Source organism: Pleurodeles waltl, chromosome 8, assembly GCF_031143425.1.
Source record: "Pleurodeles waltl isolate 20211129_DDA chromosome 8, aPleWal1.hap1.20221129, whole genome shotgun sequence".
In the NCBI taxonomy this organism is placed as follows: domain Eukaryota; kingdom Metazoa; phylum Chordata; class Amphibia; order Caudata; family Salamandridae; genus Pleurodeles; species Pleurodeles waltl.
Genome location: NC_090447.1, coordinates 1,014,627,738 through 1,014,650,575, shown reverse-complemented (window position 1 = coordinate 1,014,650,575; position 22,838 = coordinate 1,014,627,738). Strand labels below are relative to the sequence as shown.

General features: G+C 39.2%; 1 protein-coding gene across 4 annotated transcripts in view; it reads right to left on the bottom strand.

The window, feature by feature from the left end:
- Nucleotides 1–22,838, bottom strand: part of DACH1 (dachshund family transcription factor 1) — a 519,370-nt gene that overhangs the window by 164,594 nt on the left and 331,938 nt on the right. For 2 of the 4 annotated variants that reach the window (XM_069205292.1, XM_069205291.1), the window contains exons 4-5: nt 5,514–5,669; nt 1,663–1,835 (exon numbers count right to left, since the gene is read on the bottom strand). In XM_069205292.1, coding sequence (XP_069061393.1) covers nt 1,663–1,835; nt 5,514–5,669 — 329 coding nt within the window. The remainder of the gene's footprint in view (nt 1–1,662; nt 1,836–5,513; nt 5,670–22,838) is intronic. The other 2 variants (XM_069205293.1, XM_069205294.1) reach the window with 1 other exon arrangement.

Sequence of the window (22,838 nt, the reverse complement as noted above, 5' to 3'; positions counted from 1 at the left end):
ATGTGTTTCTATTTTGTACACCCTACATAGAATGGAAGGTAACTGCAGAACAGTTCTGCCTTGGTAAAGCAAGTGAGAACAGATTCCAGTGATGTATTTTAATTAGGTTACAAAGCCATAGAGCTGTGGAGTGCAACTCCACAGGTAATATATATTTTAACTGAATCTATGCAGAGGAGTAGGCATCTAAAGGGCACTAGAAAACTGTTTATTGTGTCCTCACATAATACAAATGCCACATTAGGAAAACTGCTGTCTGCCTTTGTATCACCTCCGTAGCAGGCACTAGTTTGTTTATTATTTTCAAAGTTGTGTTTTATGTGAAATATACATACATGTATTTAAAAGTACACTAAGATGTCAAAACTCACCAAAGTCCATGATCATATATTTGGTTGAGCTATGCTTATAAATATAAATTGAAGTACCTATGTAGAAAATGTAAAAGCATGTTTCAAAGGAAAGAAAAAATGGATATTTTCATCTATCATTCTGGTGGGATACTCTATGTATTCTCCTGGTGTAATAAAATTGCTAACAATCAGAGCCTTCTAAACCATATGAAAATGATTAAAGTCATCTCACATGGAAAGCATCCCCAAGTCATTGCTGTCACACTATTTTGTGATTCATGATTGCCACAATCTGCTGTCCCAGCTTCTTGCAGTGCTCTCCCTATTCATTCCACTCATATATCTAAACATTCTATTACACAAAGACATCTAATGTCCATCTAATTTCTGAAAGGGCAATTTCAAACAGTCTCTCAATATGTTAAGAGAAGCTACGTTAGGCACTCCAAGCATAACTTCTGAAATCTAATTGTCAAGCCATTTAGAGGACTGGCCGTTCCCACTTTTAAAGTGTCAATGTTAACACCCATATTTCTAAAATCATTTTATTTTATGTAAGGAAAAGCTGAGTTTATTATAACAAATATATACAGATATAGCAATGCCATAATATTTATACACATAAATTACAGTTTATCACTTTCACTTTCTATCCTTGCCCTTCTCCTCTCTTTTCTCTTCATTTTCACTTCTCTCGCCAGAAAACCCATAACAGGCAAATGCACTTTACAGAATTTTAAGTAGTTTCACACGCACAAAAAGAAACATAAGACAATATAAAATAGTCTTTCAAATAGGTACACATGTTTGAATTTTGTTATATCCAAAAGAGCCAGTTTTTGTTATCAGGAAATATATTCATATTTTCATCTATTTGAAGTATGGATTTCTACCTAATCAGATGACTGAGAATACAAAAAAAAACGTTTTAGGATAAAATGTACATAATGGCAAATATGTGTTGACTACATATTGCATTACATAGTTTCAGTGTCATTGAGTAACTATGCACTGAAGCAATGTATTTTATTACATACTTATTAGTCTTACAACACTATAGTGCATGGTTACTCATTATCTATGCTCTATATGGCATTATTTACAGATCATTATGTGAAAATTGTAAGTCAAAACCAGCTTAATAATGTTTAGGTAGTGAAGGTCCCAATACTTTTGCTCTTTGCTTACAACAGGAATTTTGTGGGTCACTGACTAACTGGCTGAATTAAATCCTAGCAATATTCAAAAACATATGAACTCAATATAGACTTTGTACTTAAAAACAGAAAAAGAGAATATTTCCCGTTACCTTGATGACTGATGTCTCAACTCTGGATGGAGGGCTCTGCACTTGGGCTGCGGCAGCCATGTTAGCAATGGTGTTAAGGTGGTTCATCTGGCTCATTGCCATTGTTACAGATGCTGGAGGTAGACTGACAGGAATCAGTGGATGTGACATCATCATAAAAGGAAGCTCCAGTCCTGTAAAAAAAGCAAAGAACTTAAAGACTATTTTATACATGTCCCCATAAATAGAAATCTATCTTCTCAAAATAACAACAAAGATACATTCATGCCTCTTTCTTTTAAAGAGAGTTGCAGTTTTTTTAATATATATCCACCAACACTGTGATAAATTATTATGATATCTTAGAAGATGTAATACAGGTATGTAGTGAATCAGAATAGTCATACCTTAATCACAAAGCAAATATGCATTATATAAAAATTAATTGTTGCAAGTACATGTGGAATGTTTCCACCACATTTGTTTGAATTGATGAGACCTCAGTCCCACGGGTCTCAGTAATGGACCATGGGTCCTTGCTACTCTAACACTGGATGAGAAAAAAACATGGCAGGACTATGGCGCTTTCTTTACCAGTACTGTTTTAGAGTTCACCAAACTAAACAGCATTCCTATCAGCACTATAGTCCCATATATTTTCCCACACAGGGCATTAAGTGAATAGAATGAGCTTTAAGCAGTAAGATCAAAACAGTAAATGATGTTCAAAAGAGTTGAAAAAGAAACAGTGAATGTGTAACCTTGACTATGCAAGGGTAATGTTGGATTCATGTAATGTCTATGTATAAAGAGAAGGAAGAAAATGGGCACTAAAATGTGCTTGGGGACCTTATTTACCATTGATATATACATTTCTTTTCAACCATGTAGTAACTCCCAAAAGATAAATGGGATATGAATAATGCAGCAGATAGTTCAACTATGCAAAAAGAGCCTGGCTATTCTTAGAATAAGGAGTGTTTACTTTGTTTAGCAGAAATAAATTACAACTAGACAATTGTACACACTCTACATTCTATGAAACATTGTTTGTGGAAATATATTTAAAGACATTGATAAAATGCATGCCCCCCAACTAATGCTAAAGTGTTTTAAATCCTTTTTTTCACTCATTAAATTGTTCTGATCAAATCTATGTTAGTTTTAACAACAATGTATTATCATCTTGGCTGAACTATTTTATTAGGTCATATGCTGAGAATATTGGACAGTTATAAATAGATGAGGTCCCTTATACAACATTACAAACACCACAATAAAATGTTATCACTTTTTCACTGGAAAAGTCATGTGAGAGTACTAAAATCCTAATGTGTATAGAATGTGATTCTTTCTCGTTCTCCTAACGTCCCACCATATTAGACATTTTCTGGCATTTTGAAAGAATTAAGGAGGGTACTGAACTACAGGAAATGTTGCTGTGATTCCAATACTCTCATGGACACTAACACACACACACACACACACAAGGTATATCCCTTTTTAAGTGGGATCTGAAATGTGGGAGTACATCTCACACTAATCAATACCTATATTCTTAGCTTTCTTTTTACTTTGTGAACAGTTTTTATCTTCTTGCTTTATCCTTTTTAACCTTATCCCTAATTGACACTTACTATCACATATCCTTAATGCAATGTGAAATGCATATAATTTTGATACAACTGCCAATCTCTCTGCTTACCACTCCTAGTACGTTCACTAAAGGTGACAGTACTACTACTATAACTACTACCACTGCTCATTATTGATACAAATAATAATAATAATTATAAAAATCAAAAAAGCCACAGGTACTAGTTCGACCACATGATAATAGCAATAATGATAAGAAGAAGAGGAAGGAGAAGAAGTAGAAGAAGCAGAAGTACAGAGCAAACAACTGACTGTGTAGTTACATGTTGCCTCAACCATAATTGTTACCAAAAATTAAAATTGTCCACATTAACATGAGTCCTCTCACTGTAACATATGTTCATCTCAAACAAATGTTGAAATATTATTAACCCTAGGTTCAACCCTGTCTGATATGATACAATGATAATCGTTGGTCTATATGAATTGTTAAGACATAGTATATTTGAACTATTTGTTTTTTTTCTTTGAGACATGCTTTTTAAACATCGGTCACAAAGGTGTTCTATTTGATTTGATTCTATTTAATCCAACTGATCTATTTGTCAGAAGTGGGCTGCTTTAACATCAATTCATATAGTTTAACGTGGGATCCATTTCAATACATAGTTCATATGAACTTCAGTGCTAATACTCTAAAATGTGCTCTGCTATGATACCTGTGCCGTGCAATGCAAATTTGTGTTAGGCTCTGATCTGTGACATGTAGTTCATGTGATATTTAGGGCCTCATTATGAGTGGGGCTGTCCGAGAACCACCACATTTGTGTTGGCAGTTGGACCGCTGTACTCCTGGCAGCCTGACCCCCAATTACAACCCTGGCCAGCAGACATGCCAGGGGACCACCATCTCTGCCGGGGGAAATGGTTTTCGGCGGTAAGACAGCGGTCAAAGGTGTAATCTGCCAGGGCAGCACTCACCGCCAGCCTTTTTATGGCATCTGACCAGCATGGAAAGGCTGGCAGTGAGGGTGTGCTGGGTGCCACATGGGATGGGAAGTGCAGAGGCTCCCCTGGCCAGCACCATCAGAATATGCACTGTCACAGTGCTGGTCAGCCCACTGTGCAGTGCAATAGCCCTCAGCTCCTTTAGGGGAGACGAGTGCTATCTCGTAGCACTGTTCCTGCAGGTCTGACCAGCAGGAACACTCTATTCCAAGACCAGTGGGAACATTGTAATAAGGCATGGGGGGATGCCACTGCAATGGTGGTGGCGTACTCCCCATGAGTTTGGCGGTCCAGTGATGGGACCGCCAAACTCGTAATGAGGCCGTTAGTCTCCAAGCTCTCATGTAGGGTTCACTTAACATACAGCATCCATACTATAACATATGGTTTATGCAACACACTGTGCTGAATCATATTGTTCCTTCTTTCTGAGGTCCCCATTTCTCCTGCATCCATTCTATAACAGATAGATAATTAGAATTTTAAGATTTCACACAGTAATAGAGAGTCCATTTTTACTTTTATCGCTACACTACAACATTTGATTCATAGGAAGATAAGCTCCTAGGTAATAGCAAAAGGCCTACCTGATCTTCATTTGAGACACAATAATATGTAGCTGTGTGAATCTCACAAGCCCATTTGAAATTCTCACCTCATGACATATGGCCTCGTGATTAATATCCTCATTATCAGCAACAATTCAGAGAACAAAGGTTGTCTCATTTCAGTTGTGAGTAGCTTTTCCATATCTAGTTGATCTACTCATTTTGGTACATGTAGTCCTGAATTTATAATTGGAAAAGGAAGTGTATATACACTAACATGACAGGAGGAAGTTAGGTTCACACCTCTCAAACCAAGCACATCACATCCTTTAATCCTGGGAACATGACTTGAAATCAAATCACAGAACAGCAACTTTTGCACATTTCTTGCACAGGAACTTTGTAGGCATGCACAAAGGACTTTTGGCTTGTTTCCTACTTAAGTACGTGACCATAGGACCTACATTAAATAAGCCAAAAGTACTCCTACAAAGCAGCCATAACAACCATGCAAATATTCAATGTGTTCCTTGTTTAGTGCTTATAAACATTGCAGTAACTTTATGTCTATAATGTTTCATTTTAAATAAATATACACATCTCAAATAGTTTAATTACCAATGGAATGACTCTGATACTACTGTCCATGCGATGCATTTATGTTTTTGAGAATGAAAATGAAATCTCTCAATGTTAGTGATGAAGCATGGTGACCCCTACCATTTGACAGGAGACGGTTCTGTTGAAGAGGATTGAGAGGATGACTAACGGCAAGATTATGCGGTCCAGACATGTTGGCGTGATTCACAGAGACCTGTGATCCTTGGGCAGGGGGAGACTGGAGTCTTTCTTTATCCCAAGAACCATCACTGCTGCCTGTAGGAATGAATATACATTATTTGGATGCTGTAAGGTTCCACATCTAAAATGGTAGAAATTAAAAGCTAGATCATGGGCTAAAAAGTGGCAGAGGAAATATGCATTATGTGTAGATAATATGTGATAAAGTAGAATGACTTAGATTGTCCTGATACAAAAAGTGGTGTTGAGTATGGTTTTTATATCAAAATTAGGAACATAAACTCAATTGGGTTTCATCGGACTGGCACATCCTTTCAATTCTCTGACCCATGTTAGAATGACAACATAAATCACAATAATAATAGTGATTATCACTATTATTATCAACAACAATGATGGTAACTTACAGCAATATATGTTCATTAAAATGATCTATACGGACAAAAGAAGCATGCACCAAACACAGATATTGTTATTGAAATGTAGGTGTCATTTTGATGATAAGTTTGACTTTATGACTTGGTAAAGGAAATGGCCTGCTTAATTAGATGACAACTTAAAGCATACTATAAATAGCTTGGTATTTGACCTGATCCTAAAAGTAAAATTGATTTGTATGTATATGGTATGATTTAACACCTAGGGTGCCCAGGACGAGCTGGTCTCGCCCTCGGCAACAGTTGCCCAGTGCCGAGGACGAGACCAGCTCGTCCTGCTATAGGCCCCCGGGGGGAGTGCTGGCACTCCCCCAGATGGCCAAGCACCCACCTCCCCTGGGCAGAGATGGAAGGGGAGTCGCTTCCCCTTCAACCCCTACCCCCTAACCCCCCTGTGGCATCTGATGACGTCAGCGCGCTCTTGCACGCTGACCTCATCAGAGGCCTTCCCCTCCATGCTGGAAGCACAGCTTCCAGCGCCGATCGAAGGAGAATGCAAAAGCATTTCTCCTCCGATCACGTGGAGGGGGCAGAGAGGCATGAAAGGAGAGGATGCACAGGTTTGTAGGTTTTCGTAGGTGCCGACTGAGCTAGAGGTCAAAATCCACAGGTAGCCACTTTGCAAAAAACACCTCTGTTTTCTTTGGAAAAATGTGGTGTGTCCACATTGTGTTCTGGGGCTTTTCCTGTCACGGGCACTAGGCCTACCCACACAAGTGAGGTATCATTTTTATTGGAAGACGTGAGGTAACGCTGGGTGGAAGGAAATCTGTGGCTCCTCTCATATTCCAGAACTTTCTGTCACCGAAATGTGAGGAAAAAGTGTTTTTTAGCCAAATTTTGAGGTTTGCAAAGGATTCTGGATAACAGAACCTGGTAAGAGCCCCACAAGTCACTCCATCCTGGATTCCCCTAGGTCTCTAGTTTTCAAAAATGCAAAGGTTTGGTTGGTTTCCCTAGGTGCCGACTGAGCTAGAGGCCAAAATCCACAAGTAGCCACTTTGCAAAAAACACCTCTGTTTTCTTTGGGAAAATGTGATGTGTCCACGTTGTGTTTTGGGGCATATCCTGTCGCAGGCGCTAGGCCTACCCACACAAGTGAGGTACCATTTTTATCAGGAGACTTGGGTGAACATAGAATAGCAAAACAAGTGTTATTGCCCTTTGTCTTTCTCTAAATTTTTTCATTCCAAACATAAGACAGTGTGTAAAAAAACATCTATTTGAGAAATGCCTTGTAATTCACATACTAGTATGGGCACTCCAGAATTCAGAGATGTGCAAATAACCACTGCTCCTCAACACCTTATCTTGTGCCCATTTTGGAAATACAAAGGTTTTCTTGATACCTAATTTTCCCTCTTTATATTTCAGCAAATGAATTGCTGTATACCCGGTATAGAATGAAAACCCACTGCAAGGTGCAGCTCGTTTATTGGCTCTGGGTACCTAGGGTTCTTGATGAACCTATACATCCCCACAACCAGAAGAGTCCTGTAGACATAAAGGTGTATTGTTTTCAAAAATCTGACATCGCAGGAAAAAGTTACAGAGTAAAACGTAGAGAAAAATGGCTGTTTTAGTAACCTTAATTTCAATTTTTTTTTTTATTCAGTTGTTATTTTCTGTAGGAATCCCTTGTAGGATCTACACAAATTACCCATTGCTGAATTCAAAATGTTGTCTACTTTTCAGAAATATTTAGGTTGCTGGGATCCAGCATTGGTTTCACACCCATTTCTGTCACTGACTGGAAGGAGGCTGAAAGCACAAAAAATCGTAAAAATGGGGTATGTCCCAGTAAAATGCCAAAATTGTGTTGAAGTATGTGGTTTTCTGATTCAAGTCTGCCTGTTTCTGAAATCTGGGAAGCTGGTGATTTTAGCACCGCAAACTCTTTGTTGGTGTCATTTTCAGGGAAAAAAGCACAAGCCTTCTTCTGCAGACCATTTTTCCCATTTAAAAAAAAAACGAAATTTTCACTGTATTTTGGCCAATTTCTTGGTCTCCTTCAGGGGAACCCACAAAGTCTGGGTACCTCTAGAATCCCTAGGATGTTGGAAAAACAGGACACACATTTGGCGTGGGTAGCCTATGTAGACACAAAGTTATGAGGGCCTAACCGCGCCCTGTCCCAAAATAGCCAAAAAAAGGCTTGGCACCTGAGGGGGAAAAGGCCTGGCAGCGAAGGGGTTAAATTACACTTTTTATGCTAAGGCACCATTTTTGGGTGTGTATCCCCAAAAAACAGGCTTGCGTGCCACAGAATAGCTGGTCATTTTTATTAAAATGCACCTTAATATAGCATCCAATGGTAACCAATTGGCCATACTCCTCTGGGTGATCTCACTTTAGCTCACATGGATCAGCCACTTAGAAGTATAGACATACAAAAAAGATTCAAAAACATTACGGGGAACTTAGCACTATGTTACACATCGCGTATGATTTCTAACTTAAAGAGAACATCTGATGTACTTGTATCTTGTTTCCAATGGACGTGCTGACAAAATGATTTTTTGGAGTGTTACTAAAGTGCTGTACATGGTGTCTCAGTTTGTACACCCTATGCAAGCCAATTAACATCTATAATTGATCTATTTTCTTTCACCATTCTTTTATGTCATTTCTGGACAACCACCAAACAAGTTAAAAAGATTTGATGGAAAGGAATGATACAGCTTGTCTCATGTAGTGACTTCATGGTGAGGAGAAGATGGCCTGAAAGTAAATCTCCATCAATTATTTTTATTGTTATCAAGAGCATGGACAATATGCCTTGAAGTACTACTTTGATTTCCACACTCAAACAATGCTTTTAACAGTAAAATGTTACCTATAAGTATAATAATTTACTTTAGCTTTTCCAACCTGCTGTGATATATTATATATATAAGCTACTTGCAAAGACATGCATGGATAATGTCAAGAAGGGCATAGTGTTATGCAAAGTTAGATTTATTTTGTTTCTCCTTGTCATTACATGATCAATTTTTGCTATTTTCTTAATTTACATAGACAACAGAATTATATATGTGCTTCCCATTGTCATACTTCGGTTTTGTAATATTTCTTTATATATTTCATTACAACTCAGTTAAATGGCCATTCCTTGCGTTGAAACACAGAATGGTAGTAAAAAAAAGTCTTTTGAGTGAGTAAAAACACATTAAAACATAATTTCTGCAAACATTATTCTGTGATTTACCTGCGAAAGACTGGATGGTCGACTGAATCACTTACTTGAAAATTATCAAGCTACATAAAATACTCTGGAACAATTACAATTACAAAATACTGACTTTTGGGCTCACTGTTCAGGACATTTTCTTGACTGGAGAGTTCTTCAATATTTATTATACTTAATCATTTTAATGCATGCCTATACATGTCTATATCCTTGATAAGATCTTCTTCATGCCCTGATTAAGATTTAACTTATTTATGTTAATGACACACAGCTTTATTGAGGATTATCACAGAGAGGACCTAGCCTATGTAACTTGTTACACAGCTCTGAGTCCTAGCATTTATATGTATGTGTTTCAAGGACTTAAATCACTTTTTACCTCTCTTCTACATCCCTGCTACATCTCCTCATAAATAATGTTATGATGTGGCCTCTTCACAGCCATGGAAATGATGTTCAAAAACACACAAAATCATGGAAAGAACTATGGCTATGTACACACAAGCAAACTCTTCCTGTTTTGTAGACAGTTCTTGTTTTGCGCATCATAAATCTATGTTACAAGCATCTAATTGCGCCGTTAATAACTACAACATTTTGAAGAGCAAAACTATGGGATTAGTAAAGGACCACCAAAATGCTCACTGCATAGAATGTAATCACACCTCACACATGTCTAGTTCTCACTGTAGTTCATCATAGCAAAGTATCTTAATGCTTGTGTTAGCAAATAACACTGCAAATGTGAGAATAGAGAGCTTTGAACCTCAAAGTGGCATATAAATTACACAACAGGAAGAAGAACTCAAAGTAGTACCTATTTTCGTTGGAAAAACCTGCAAATCTTGCAATCTAGTAAATCCTGGATAGGTAGTTCCTTAATATTATGCATGTTGCAGATCATTCAGAATACTGTGCTGTGGTCCACATGACTCTGAACCGTAGTGAATTATGACACTTCAATCTTGTTCTGATGTTTTTGATTTTGTTTCTTGTTAAGAGATATGGGGCCACATGTACAACCTTTTGTTTTGTGGCTCTCAATTTGCGAGATTCACACATTGAGAGTCGCAAAACAAAATTTAAAACAGTGTTAAGCACACTGTTTGTGATTCCCAATGGGGTTGCAAATGACCTACCTCATCAGTATTCATGAAGTAGGTCCCAACTGGGACACCATTGGGAATGGCCAGCACTCACAGGGATAGTGGCTTGCTGAGGACAGCAGACCACCACGAATGTGACTGCTTTTCAATAAAGCAGTTTTTTTTAAATGCAACCCATTTTCCTTGAAGAAAAACGGGATGCATTTCACAATGTAAAAGCAAATGTTTTCTGCTAATTTTTTCAGAGTAGGCAGTAGTCCTTAGGAGCACTGCCTACTCTGACAAAATATTTTTGCATACATTCACAAAGGGAGGTGGTCCCGTGGGGACACTTTCCCATTTGCTAATGGCTTACCACCAATTTGAAATTGGTGGTAATCTGCGAATGGAGGAGCCACCCCTGGCTTGGTGTGTTATTCTGTCAACAGTTTACAAGGAAGATAATGTTAGACCTCATGTTCAAGTGACTTTCTCAGCATGTGATGCATTTTAACTATTCACAACACTAGGATAGCAAATTGTATTCCATCCATGGTTACTATATGTGAACGAAAAATGTTTTAAGGTAATAAATATATTACTTTTCCCTCTAGTTTCTTTTGCTCAGCTTTTCAATAGTAAATGGATTTTAGGTTTGCTTCAACATATTCAATATAGCTTGATTAATTTGTTCTTCAAAAATGCAAACTAGACATAACTATATTACTTTGTGAAATGCACAGCTTGCAGCATTATTGTCTCTCTGGGATCTTAAATTGAATTTTAAAATGTGTCTAATTTCCAGTTTGATTTATAAAAGAAATTGTGGACGATAATGCCCTTTTTGAAGTTTCAGTGCTTCCGGAGAGCAAAGAAGGGCACCCATAAAAGGTATGTTATACTCATTAAAAATTATAACAAACTGCATTATGAAATTACCTATGATTGAAGAATCTTCAACAGTAATATAGAGACACACACGCAATTGTTTAAATCAACTGCATTTGAAGTTTCCTAAAGTGGAAGACAGCATACCGCATTTTAGACATGTAAGATGAATTTTTATTGCTGCAATCAAAGTAATTACAAAACCTTTTCTACTTTAAAAAGGCTTCCTGTGCATGAAGAATTAATCTATGATACCGTTTAACTTGGCTTTTTGAAGTAAATATCACTCGATAAAAACCAGCTGGCTGGGAATAATGGGATACTTGAATGAATGTATTCATGTTTGAAAATGAGGGAACAAATCTTCAGAAAAAGATTAATTTCCATACAGATCACATGCGCACAAAAATAATACATCAAGAGGCAAAAAAAGAACACTGTGGATTGTACGGCAGATTGTTGGACAGAAAGAGCAGCACCTTGCTACATGGGATCAGAAAGGTAAAGTGATGGATTACTCGGTTATAATTAAACTATCGCACATCCATTGTGCATTCCATGCACACCGAGAAGGGCAACACACGTAGGAATGTTTGGAAGGTCCCCTGGGATGCACAATCACAAATATTGGAAAGGAAAACACAACTTCACATCGAAGTTTACTTTTCTTATGAAGAATATTCAGCACGGGCACGGACAACTTCTGTATTAAAAGCTTGGATATGAGTTAACATCAAACAGTGCGCCACTGTGTATTGTACATTACTTCAAAATCAAACTGCTGAAATTTGTGTGTGTGTGTGTGAGAGATGGACAGTCAGGGAGTGCTCTGTTACGTGTATACATGCATGTTTCATTTCTAATGCAATAACCTAGCCAAAAGGCACATGGACGTTTTTGTAGTTATTTAAGCAATCAACCTGCTAATGGGGGCCTACTGATGTCAGCGGGCTCCTGGAACCACATTCATGTCACATATGGGAGCCCCGGGACTTTTATGGGCCATAAAGTCTGCACATGTCTGTACTCAGATTTGCATTTGCACTTCTGAGCTGAGGATGAAAATGTAAATATGTTCTTCACCACTCATGGAGCGCATAAGTAGTGTAGCATGGGACCTGGAAGACACACTGAGCTCCAGAATGATGTAAATGGCAGTATCAGCAAAGGAACTAAATACAGCCAACATATAGCCAACATGTGGAGCAGCCAGAAACTGACTTTGATGGGAAAAAAAGGAGGTTTTAACTAAAGACAGCTGCTACATAAAAAAACACCCTTGCTGAAACAAATGAAACGAAAGGGAAACGCACACTAAAAAAACTAAAAGGACAGTTATTGGACAAGGCTAACTTACTGGGGGAAAAATCACTTTTTAAAACATCCTCAACCAGTTATATCTACAATTGGGAAAAAGGTAATTGACAAAATGGAACTGGAAAGTAGAGGTTAGTCATAGTCAAGTTTATTTGTACAGTTAATAAAACCCATTATAAAAAATGTCCACTATACTCATCAATGATGTAAAAAAAAAAAAAAAAACATTTTCATGGCAATAAAATCAATAGTTTAAAAGCTCCAGACATATTATGTACAAATAAATGATGCCCTCAGACCCTGTTTAATCCTTTGGCGCTCTCCCTCTGGTATTCCTAGGCCGATTTTATCTTTATATGAACCCCTTGTTTCATGCTGTTAAGTGCAATTAGCTAGTGAAATATGTGCCCCATACACCAGGTTGTAAAGTGCCAGTGACTTGTGGAAAAAGAGTGTCATTAAAAGTTGCCTGTCCGTGCTCCATCATTCACCCCGGATTCTTTGTTAAAAACAGTTTGGAGCATTTTCAGATGTATTCACCGCCTGAAGCGGGATTACATGTGCAAATGGAGAAATCTTAAAAATACATGACCTTCCTCCTTCACTGCTCCAGTTCTTTTAAAAGCAATATTAGGAAATATACTCTCTTACAAGCCAGTGTAATTGAGGTGCCAATTTCCCATGTGATTACTGCTTGCCAGCAGGAGCGAATTTGCAGATTTAAAAAGATTGGTTTCGGCAGCATTTTCCTTTCTGCCATAGGCACTGGTCATAAACAGAAAATATGTTCTATTGGATCCTGCTTATATCCGCATAAACAGCAACTTTGGTTTTGAAACTGTGCTTTTCCAAGTTGGAATGGGATCTTTAGTACCTATTATCCCAAGTCGATGTAACATACACTGCTGTTATAATGCCTGGGTAAAGTGTTCTGAAAGATACCCCTGAGGTCTCAAGTTTTTGTATGAGTTGATCACAGTCCAAGCATGTCTTCTAGGAATATATTTTTTATCTGTTACAAGTGACAGTAATTGGATTGAGGAGCTAGTTACTCGGTTAAAGACACATTTTCCTGTACTCATATCCCAGACATCTTGAATACTTAATTCCTCAATGGCCTGGCTTTGGCTTTCTCCCTCTTTTTTTACTGTGTTGATGTTCCTCGATTTCCAGGCAGCTTATGTTGTTAATGAAGCCACTCTCAGCCAGGAGCAGTCTCCAGCATTGTTTGACAAATGTGCTCTTACTTTAAAGATTGATTTTTTAAGCCAAACTCTAGGAGTACCTGGGATGGCGAAGCACTTTTTGGTATAGAAAATGCTCATTGGATCTTGTCAGGTGTAGTTATTTCTCCTCCATGCATGATTTCAGTGCTGCAGGCCGCCATTAGCATTAGTTGTGCTGGCATTACTGTAAGTAGATGACTAAATGATGCACAGCTCAGTTTCTTTTTCAGTAAGTTGAATCCAAGGGTTAACAACTGTGCTTTTGCTTGTATAGTGTCTAAATAAAGTTTAAAGGTCATTTGATACTCAAGTTGATACCAAAATATTTATATGTGGTAGCAAACGCCACCTTTTTGCCTTCTGTAAGCCAGGTGAATGACTTAAATTTGGTATCAACCAAGCGAACCACTTTAGTTTTAAGTTTACATCTAACCCTTGATCATCAATGCAGTTTTTAAGGGTATTCATGCTTCGTTGCAGGCCTACTGGCATTTGGCTCAAGAGCACAATGTCATCCTAGTACTGCAGGGAACCTAACTACACTGACACAAGGATTGGTGGGTGGCTATTGTCTTATGGGAGGGCTCCTGCAAGATCTGCTAGATATAAGTTAAACAGACTTGGGGCAAGTATGCATCTCTGTTTAAGGCTATTCATGGTGGGGATTTTATTTGTGACAATGTTGCCATCTTCTATTTTAACTTTCACCCAGGTTTCTATGTACAGTACTGTAATTGGCCTCATCATGTCTTTTGGAATGCCCCATGCCTCCAGTTTTGCCCAAAGTCAATCACAGGGGACCCGATCAAAGGCAGTCTTGAGGTATACAAAATATGCAACCAGCAGTGTTTTTCTCTGTTTGCCCTTCTCTGCTGGGTTGCTTCATGCTGTTAAGTTTGTTAGTGTCCCCATGTCTGGTCTAAACCCTGTTTGTATTTGTGGTATCATATTTTTTTCATTTTCCCATGCTTGTAATTGCTGGAGTAAACAGGAAGCAAATAATTTTGCTTCTATGTCAATTAAAGAAAATTAGCCTTTAGCTGTTTGGTAGGCATGCATTTCCGTTGCTATAAATGGGTTAGAAGATGTTACCTTTCCATGAGTCTGGAATGACATTGGTCAATTGAAATGAGGTGCTAGATAGTGGGCCTCGTTAATTATATCATTTTTGAAGTGAGCTTTGGGGAGTCCATTCGGGCCGGTGGCCCCTTCAGCCTTCATTTTTTCAGTATGTATACTAGTTGTTCGATGTCCACATTTAAAGCGGCATTGTCCTGTTAGACTTTAGTGGAACACTTAGGCCCAGATTCTGAAAGCTGTCACCTAACGCAGCAGCCAAAACTTCTGCACTGCATTGCATGACAGGAAGAGATCAGGGGAGCTCCATTTTTACATAGATATGGCACTCTCCTCCCCTCTCCCTAGCACCAGCGATGATTTCAGTTTCCATACGTCACTCACACACCTTAGCGCCATAGTGCTAAGGTGTGTGCTTGAGTCTGGCATAAGTTTCGCACAGGAAGGTATACTTCCTGTACAAAATACTCTGCCTAGACCAGTGAAAAAGAGTTTCCTACATTGTATGTGTGCTGTACACTGCAGCACACATGCAAAGCTGGAAAAGCACAGAGAAATGAAAACATTTCCTAGTTTAACACCTGCTTTTTAGCGGCATTAATTTTTTGCACTAAACCCTTTCTACTGATGTTTGAGAATAGGGTTTAGTGTAAAAAAGCATGGGTGGTAGCCTGGGTATGCCCATGTACAACTCATGTAATGGCCCCTTGACGCAAAGTAATGAAAAGCAGTGTCTCATGCTGCTTTGTGTTACTTTTCCATACAAACCAACACAAATACCAATTAGCATTGGTTTGTGAACCCCAAAAAAGGTTTAGCATTAGTTTAGCGTTACAAAAGTAATGCTAACCCAACGCTAAACCTTTGGGAGTCTGGGCCTTGGACTAATCTAGGTTCACCATGCCACCATAGGATGCAGAGACTGGCTGGGTATTTTGGGACCCCAAATTACTGCTATTCATTTCTCTATCAATGACTGTCTTTGCATACAGTGCACAAATATGTGCTTCCAAGGAGTCCACCTCTATCCCAGCATTTTGATGTATAGTCTTACCTGGTCGCAACCCATTTCCTACTTGTCAGAAGGTTTTGCTATTTGCTCCCTAATGAACCATAGGAGCTTGTTCTACATTTCCTCTTGGAAACTTCTTTTTGCTTTCCAGAATTATTTATGATATTTCTGTCTCCAGAATCTTTATTTCACTTTGTCGACCCACTTCCCTGTATTTATTACCTTTGTTACTCTTCTCATTTCTCTTGCTATTACAACTATTAGTTTGTGACGGCCAATGTTATACCAGTTTTGCCTTCCTGAACTCCCATTTTTGTTTGTTACCTTTAACTTCCTAAGTAGTTGTATTCTGACTGGAAACCTTTTTGAGAAGAGTCGAAATTAGGGCTGCCTGTGCTTTTTTGCTTTCTTCTGCTGTCGTTTTTGCTTAATCCTGATCATCTGTTGTTCTTTTTTACTCCTCTTTGGATCCAGCACAAAAGTAGACCTCTGCCATCAGCTTCTCTATCCAGGAGCATCACCGATTTATTCTTTTTAACTTATGAGTAACTGGGAAAGAGATTAAAGAATTTGCTGGATACAGCTGATTGAACTTGCAAGCTATCTGGAGGGTTTGAGGGAAGTGGTCACTTTCTGTGCAGGGTGAGATTTGAAATTGGCGCACCAAGGGCAAGGCTGCTATGCTTACCAGTGTGTGGGCTATTATTGAACTTCTTCTACCACATAGGTAGGTGATGAATGCTGGAGAGTACTCCTCCGTATTGCCATTCAAGAGCAAGAGCAAAAGCAGTCTTTCCAGCTGATTTCGTAGCCTGATGCCACTAGATGGTTCCCCCTTTTTTTGATTCAGTGACATAGAGCTGAGTTGACGTCCCTGGAAATGATAAAGGTTTCTTTTCTTACGTATTTCCTGTAATGTTTTTGTTAGTTTGGGCAGAATTGTTGTGTATTCCCCTTTCTTCACTTTGCTAGGGTGAATATACTCTTTTATAATGAGTAGTGATGAGTGAATGGGGCAAACCTTTTTGATTTCAGTTTACCCCAGGTACATTTGATTTGATGACCCAATTGAATTTCATAGAGCAGAATGTAATTAGCCCCCCCTTTGAATGCCCAAAGTGTGTAGGCTTTTCAGCTGGTACATGATGCTCTACATAGCCTACTATTAGTGTCGGTTCTTGGCTTCAGGTTTCCTATGTTAAAATAATGTCAAATGTCTAAAAAATGACATCATGGCCCCATGTTGCAACATATTCTCCAAATCATGGGTATTCCATGAGCATATGTTAAAGCAATCAAGATCCACCACTGCACAATTGCTATTACTATTACTGTTATAACAGGTTAGTAACCAGACTGTTCAAGGACTGTGGCCAGTCCTGACTTGTAAGTGCTGTGATGTCATGATAAATCTGCCGGTCATGACCCTCATCAAACTTATTTCAGTTTTGCACTATTGTTAGATTTTTTAAGTGTATCAGATCCATACCTGACCCCATTGCACCCCTTAGGACCGAGCTCCCTCCTGAGGATCATGATGGATTGAAAGTTCTTGCTTTTATGGGAAGCAGCGGTCCCAGGTATCAAGGGGGTTCAATTGTTTGCAGCTCAACCCCCCATGATTTGAAAATGTTGTGCAGTGCAAGTAATTCTGGGACTATATCAGGAAAGGCTCATGATGTTGCCATTGCCTCTCCGTCTCTTCTGTAAGGTTTGAATTCCATTGACAGGAGATCAGAAGAGGTAATATGTGCTAGCTCCCTTATTTCCTTTATTATTAACTTTATGATTTCTCCACTGTTTAAAGTATCAAATGCCGTCAACAAGGTGTACTGGATATTAACAGAAGTGTAGTGGCCTTTTGTGACGGGCAGGTTTTATTCCTGAATGAACCTCTGATTGCACTTGCTGGCTCTCATTCTGACTTATATGTTGCCCCTGTTCTCAGGCGGCCGATGACGTTACGCCTTGTTCTAAGTGGATGCTTCCCCTCCCCTTTTCCCTATTGCAGTTTTCATTGCCCTTGTGCCAGGTTTGCTGCTCCTTACTGCTAAGAAGTCTGAGAGAAGAAGGTTCCTCTGTGTTATCCAGGCATTTGGATGTGAGCCTGAAGTCTTTTTCTTCTTGATATGTTATTGCTACGACCTGACTGCCTATCAGACTTTGTGTTGTGTCTTGCTCATTTGTAGGCGTGGCTGAATTTCTTGCTGCCTTATGTTGCAAGTTTATATGGCTTGGTGTGGGTGCTGGCCCAGGTATTTTGGACCCGGGAGTTTCAATTGATTTGGTTTCTGAAATGTTTAGTTCCACTTCATCAGAGGCAACTGATGTTCTCTGTTGAGCAAATAACTTCCCCTTTTTGTTAGGTCTGATTAATTTCTCCCCCTTTCCTCAGTTGTAACTGCTGGATCTGCTGATTCCAGAACATCGGGTATTGGAGTCTTCCTACTTGAATCTGCAGTGACTTGCTGAGATGATCTTATGTCTCTGGTGGGAATTGCAGACCGCTAGTCCAGGAACTCATAGCGGGCAGTCAGCATTGAAAAGTCCCTTGTTGCTTTCGGGATGGTAATGTATGCTGTGTCTTTAGCTTTGTCTTCTAAAACCTGCATCTTTTCAAGTGGTCTTACTTCCAGAAAACTTGTGTTGAGGATTGATGGGAGGACCTGACATTTGTCCCCTTAATTTTTACATTGATATGTGATTAGCTGCAAATAGTAATTTTGGGCTCTCTGTATCAGCTAATTAAGAGCTTGCAGTTTCCTGTAAATGCATACTATGTGTACTGCTGGGATGTCGAGGAGGTCCACCTGATGTTCCTGTTTGTCTGCTTGAAGGTGGATTGTTGAGTAAATTGCAACTGCCAGGATGTGGAGGAGGTCCACCTGACGTTCGGGTTTGTCTGCTTGAAGGTGGATTGCTGAGGACATTTCACCCATAGTAGACAGGAGTGCCCCCCTGTGCCATCTGAGATTTCAGAATTGACTGTTTCAGGTTCTGCTTCAACTGGTGTTTTTATGTTTGTAAGCATTCTTTCTCTTTATGGTGCTGTGGGGCCTCAGATCAAGGATCAAAGGTTGATCCTGTGATTCTGGATCATTAGATTGTTCCATAAGGATATCTAGGGCGGACTTTGAACTGAGCAACTCCCAGTTATTAAGGACAGAGAGGTTCAGGGATGAAAATGACGACAATGAGCTGATTTTGTGAACTTCCATCTGTGTTGTTTGAGACTTTGCCATTGCTAGGGTTAGTGTAGTTGTACCTGTGTCAAACACCTCTTGTGTGTTTTTATGTCTGTAGGGACATTTTTCTCTGCTGTCATTACTGAGGTGGCTAATGCTAGATGTGGGCCGCATATTGCAATGTTCACTTTCACTTAATTTTATACAGTTAGAAAGTCTGCTATTTTGTACCGCTCTTTTTTGTGTGCAATTGTGATTTCACTTTTTTTGGCATCTGTTTAAGGGTGGGGAGTCCAAATTCATAACTTCTTGTTCGTCCAGACTTAGTACTGAGGCCTTGTTGGGTGTTCTTGTCCTTGTTCTCTTCATTGACTTTTTTTCACCAAGCCAGGGTTCCTTCTTGTTTTTCCCATATCACCCTGTTGGTCACTCTCACTTCCTGACAAAATATCAGATTTGAGATCCTTTCCAGAGTCAGGGCAACATGGAGGCAGCTGTTTTTTCCTGGAGCCGCATGACTTCCTGAGAGCTCGATGGAGGCCCTTAAATGGCCTGGCACAGAGCTGTCTCCTCAAGAAAGCACAAGCACCCCAGTGGCTTCACTGATGCACTCCTGCTCACCGCTTCAGGGCACCAAAAAGACCTTCACTAGCTATAGAAGGGCAGTGTCAGGGCCTTGCTAGATGTTCTATTAGATATACTGTTGTGCTGTTGTAATGGTAGGTGCTGTTGTAATGGTAGGTGCCAAACTGTTCTTCACTTGTTGTAGAAGAGCGGTGTCTACAGTGTCAATGGTGTAAGGGGCTTATTTGTGGTTATATCAGTCCTTATTCCAGGGAAGGTAGCCCACCTTTGAAGTGGAGAAGGTTAGCTGCACTGTGCTGGGATACTCAGTGAGAGTCTGCGACAAGCGGGCACACAGAACTTTGTGCAGGCCCAAGCCACAATGGCCTAACGTCAGCCACCTCAGTGCAATGCAGGAAGTCTGCAGCATGTTGCTGCTGCCATGCCACTCACTGCCACCAATTTCCAATCAGCCCTCTGCCTCCTCTGTAAGGGAATTCAAGGATTGCAGTGGACACAGGTTCACGGGCGCGAGAACGTGGTGACGGTACTTTGCGGGGCTGTGCTGACAGTGGACTGAGAAGGCATCTGTGCCCGTCCCTGTACCTAGATGCTTGCCTCCCAGCACTCCCCGTACTCTTGGGGCCTAACACCAAGGGCACCCAGCCGGTGCCCCAATTGCACAGACCACTGCTCACTTCTTTCACCTCTCTCCCAGTTAAGGATCCCAGCTACGCTCCATGCCTCATGCACCATGCTCTTGCTGTGTCCTCGCCCTTTCCTCGCTCCTCCTTCTCCTTGTGGAGTCAATAGAGGTTAGATGAATAAACATATCAAAATGTACACTATAGTTGGAGGGAATTAGATAGAAAATCAGGAGAAGAGCACAAAAAGCTTGAAATCTCCAACACTCAAACTGTAGTAGGAATGTCTGCCAAGGTACAACAGTGGGAATATGTTTGAACTTCTAATACAAAAGAGGGTGACAAGGCCTTCAAGGTGAGAACTATTGCGGGGTTACAGGATCAACTAGTTTTAGCACTCAGATGATGTTACATACTAATAACACCTCAGGCTTATAAATAAAGGTATATAATTCACTGAATGAACCTCAGGTATCCCCCAGTTCACAGTCTCCACATAGTAATACTGGAATTTCAAGTACAGAAAATATTACCTTCATATAATCAGAACCGTTCTTCAATATCAGTGTCACTAATGATGGAGGACAAAACATTGAAGCATGACCAAACAACAAGGAGACAATTCAGTTCTCCGTGCAGGCTATTCCTTCTATTATTAACTCTGAGCAGTAACAGTGCAGATATGCTTTGTTTCATGATGCTTCCACCTTTCCACAAACAGTTGTACACACACATTACAACAGAGTTACAAATGAACAAGAGAAAGCCAGAGCAATCCTGAGTGTGAGCTAAAGTGTGTCTCATAAATTATAGGTTAACAGGGATATTCCTAAAAAAATAACATAACATCAAGCATTAGCCAAATTACATAATCAAGCATTAACCAAATTACATCAAGATCTTGTTACCTTGCACTTCCTCACACAGTCACAGTAGAGACAGTAAGACAGCCTACTCTGATAAAAGATTTGAGGATGTAACCTAGGATGAACACTTTGATTTATGTTATGAAGAGGATGAAAAATCATAGGTTGAAGTAAATGAAATATCCATGAAAAGAGAACAAAAAGGATCAAGGTTACATGAAATAACATAAAATAAAGAAATAAAACAATCAGAGAGCATTCAACATACTTTTAAGAAATTGTGCAAAGTGTATGGAAATCTGCTTCTGTCCGAGAAGACCAAGATAGAAGTCAAGATTTACAATAATTCACAGAGGTAGATAAAAAGATGCTGCCGTCTCCAATTGTCTGACAGAAGTGATAGTGAATGAGCAGAATGAAGGCTACTTATGAGAATCATCACAGGGAGCATGACAAGTGTCCGAAAAATTAGAATGTAAAACCGAAGAATTCGAAAATAGGTGTAGATGCTCCAATGTAAGAATAGTTAGGGTTCTGGAAGAAGTGGTGGTGATGTTAATCTTGAGCAACTGATATCTTAACTGATTATATAAAACCATGTTTGAATAACTTGCTAGTTCCATTCGAGATCTTAAAATCAACCGAATGTTCTCAATTTACTAAATTTAAAAACATGCACACAACAAAGAACAACCCTTGACTATGTCCAAGATTATTGAAAAAAACTGATATTGAGCAAGGTGAAACTACAACAATTTTCAAAGCTCCTACTGATTACACCTTTCCTATTTTCCAGGACATGCCTTTTGAAACGCTCAACAGCAATAAAGAAATGTGTGCTGTAATACCTACATTTAGAAGTGTAGGATTATAAGCACAAATTGTCCAACAATCCCAATAGAAGACATTATGGTAAGGGAAATTTCCAATCCTATATATTTGCCACCGAAGCCAAGGCATTTCCTCATATATTATAACTATTGCACTACTTGAGTAAGGTTTGGTAAGTCTAGAGATAGGGTTAGGGGTGTACATACTAGAATCAGAATAACTATATGTTGAGTATATAGTAGGACTGGAAAACAACATTTGTTTTTAATTTGTGCTTAACCTAGACAAAAAAGATACCTTATTTGGGGAATCCATTGAGGGTGGGAACCTGCCCACGATCCTGCACGTTAGGTGGGACCAGATTAGAGGGACAGCATGGGGGATGGCAGATGGGGCCTAGGGAGAAGTGATTGGAATGAAGGAGGTTTTTCAAATAATGAAAAGGCTTGTAAATCCGGTAATAGAAGAGAGAGCAAAGCAATTAGTAGGATAATTATGGCTAGGAAATATATAAATAACATTTGGATGCATCTAGAATAGACTAGAAATTATATTTAACTGGATGAGTGCTTCCCCTATGTGGCATTTTTAATATTGCATTAATAAAATTCGTTTCCATAAAATGAACTTGGTGAAATGCTAAATGGAAAAGAATATGTTTATGCAACTATTGGAACAAGCTAAAGGAAACATTATATTATTGCAAGACACTCATCTAACTGAAAATAATGCTGTTGTCCTAACTAAATTCTGTTGTGTTGTTGAAGTAAGATATTTGAACACAACAACACTGATACGGGGGTAGCAACACTTGTAAGAAAAGGCTGAAAATGGCACTTTGTAGAACGAGAAAAGTAGGGCACAGGGCTGGTGAGGTGTATAAGAAAAGGTGTATTTGCAATGACATATTTAAATGATTATG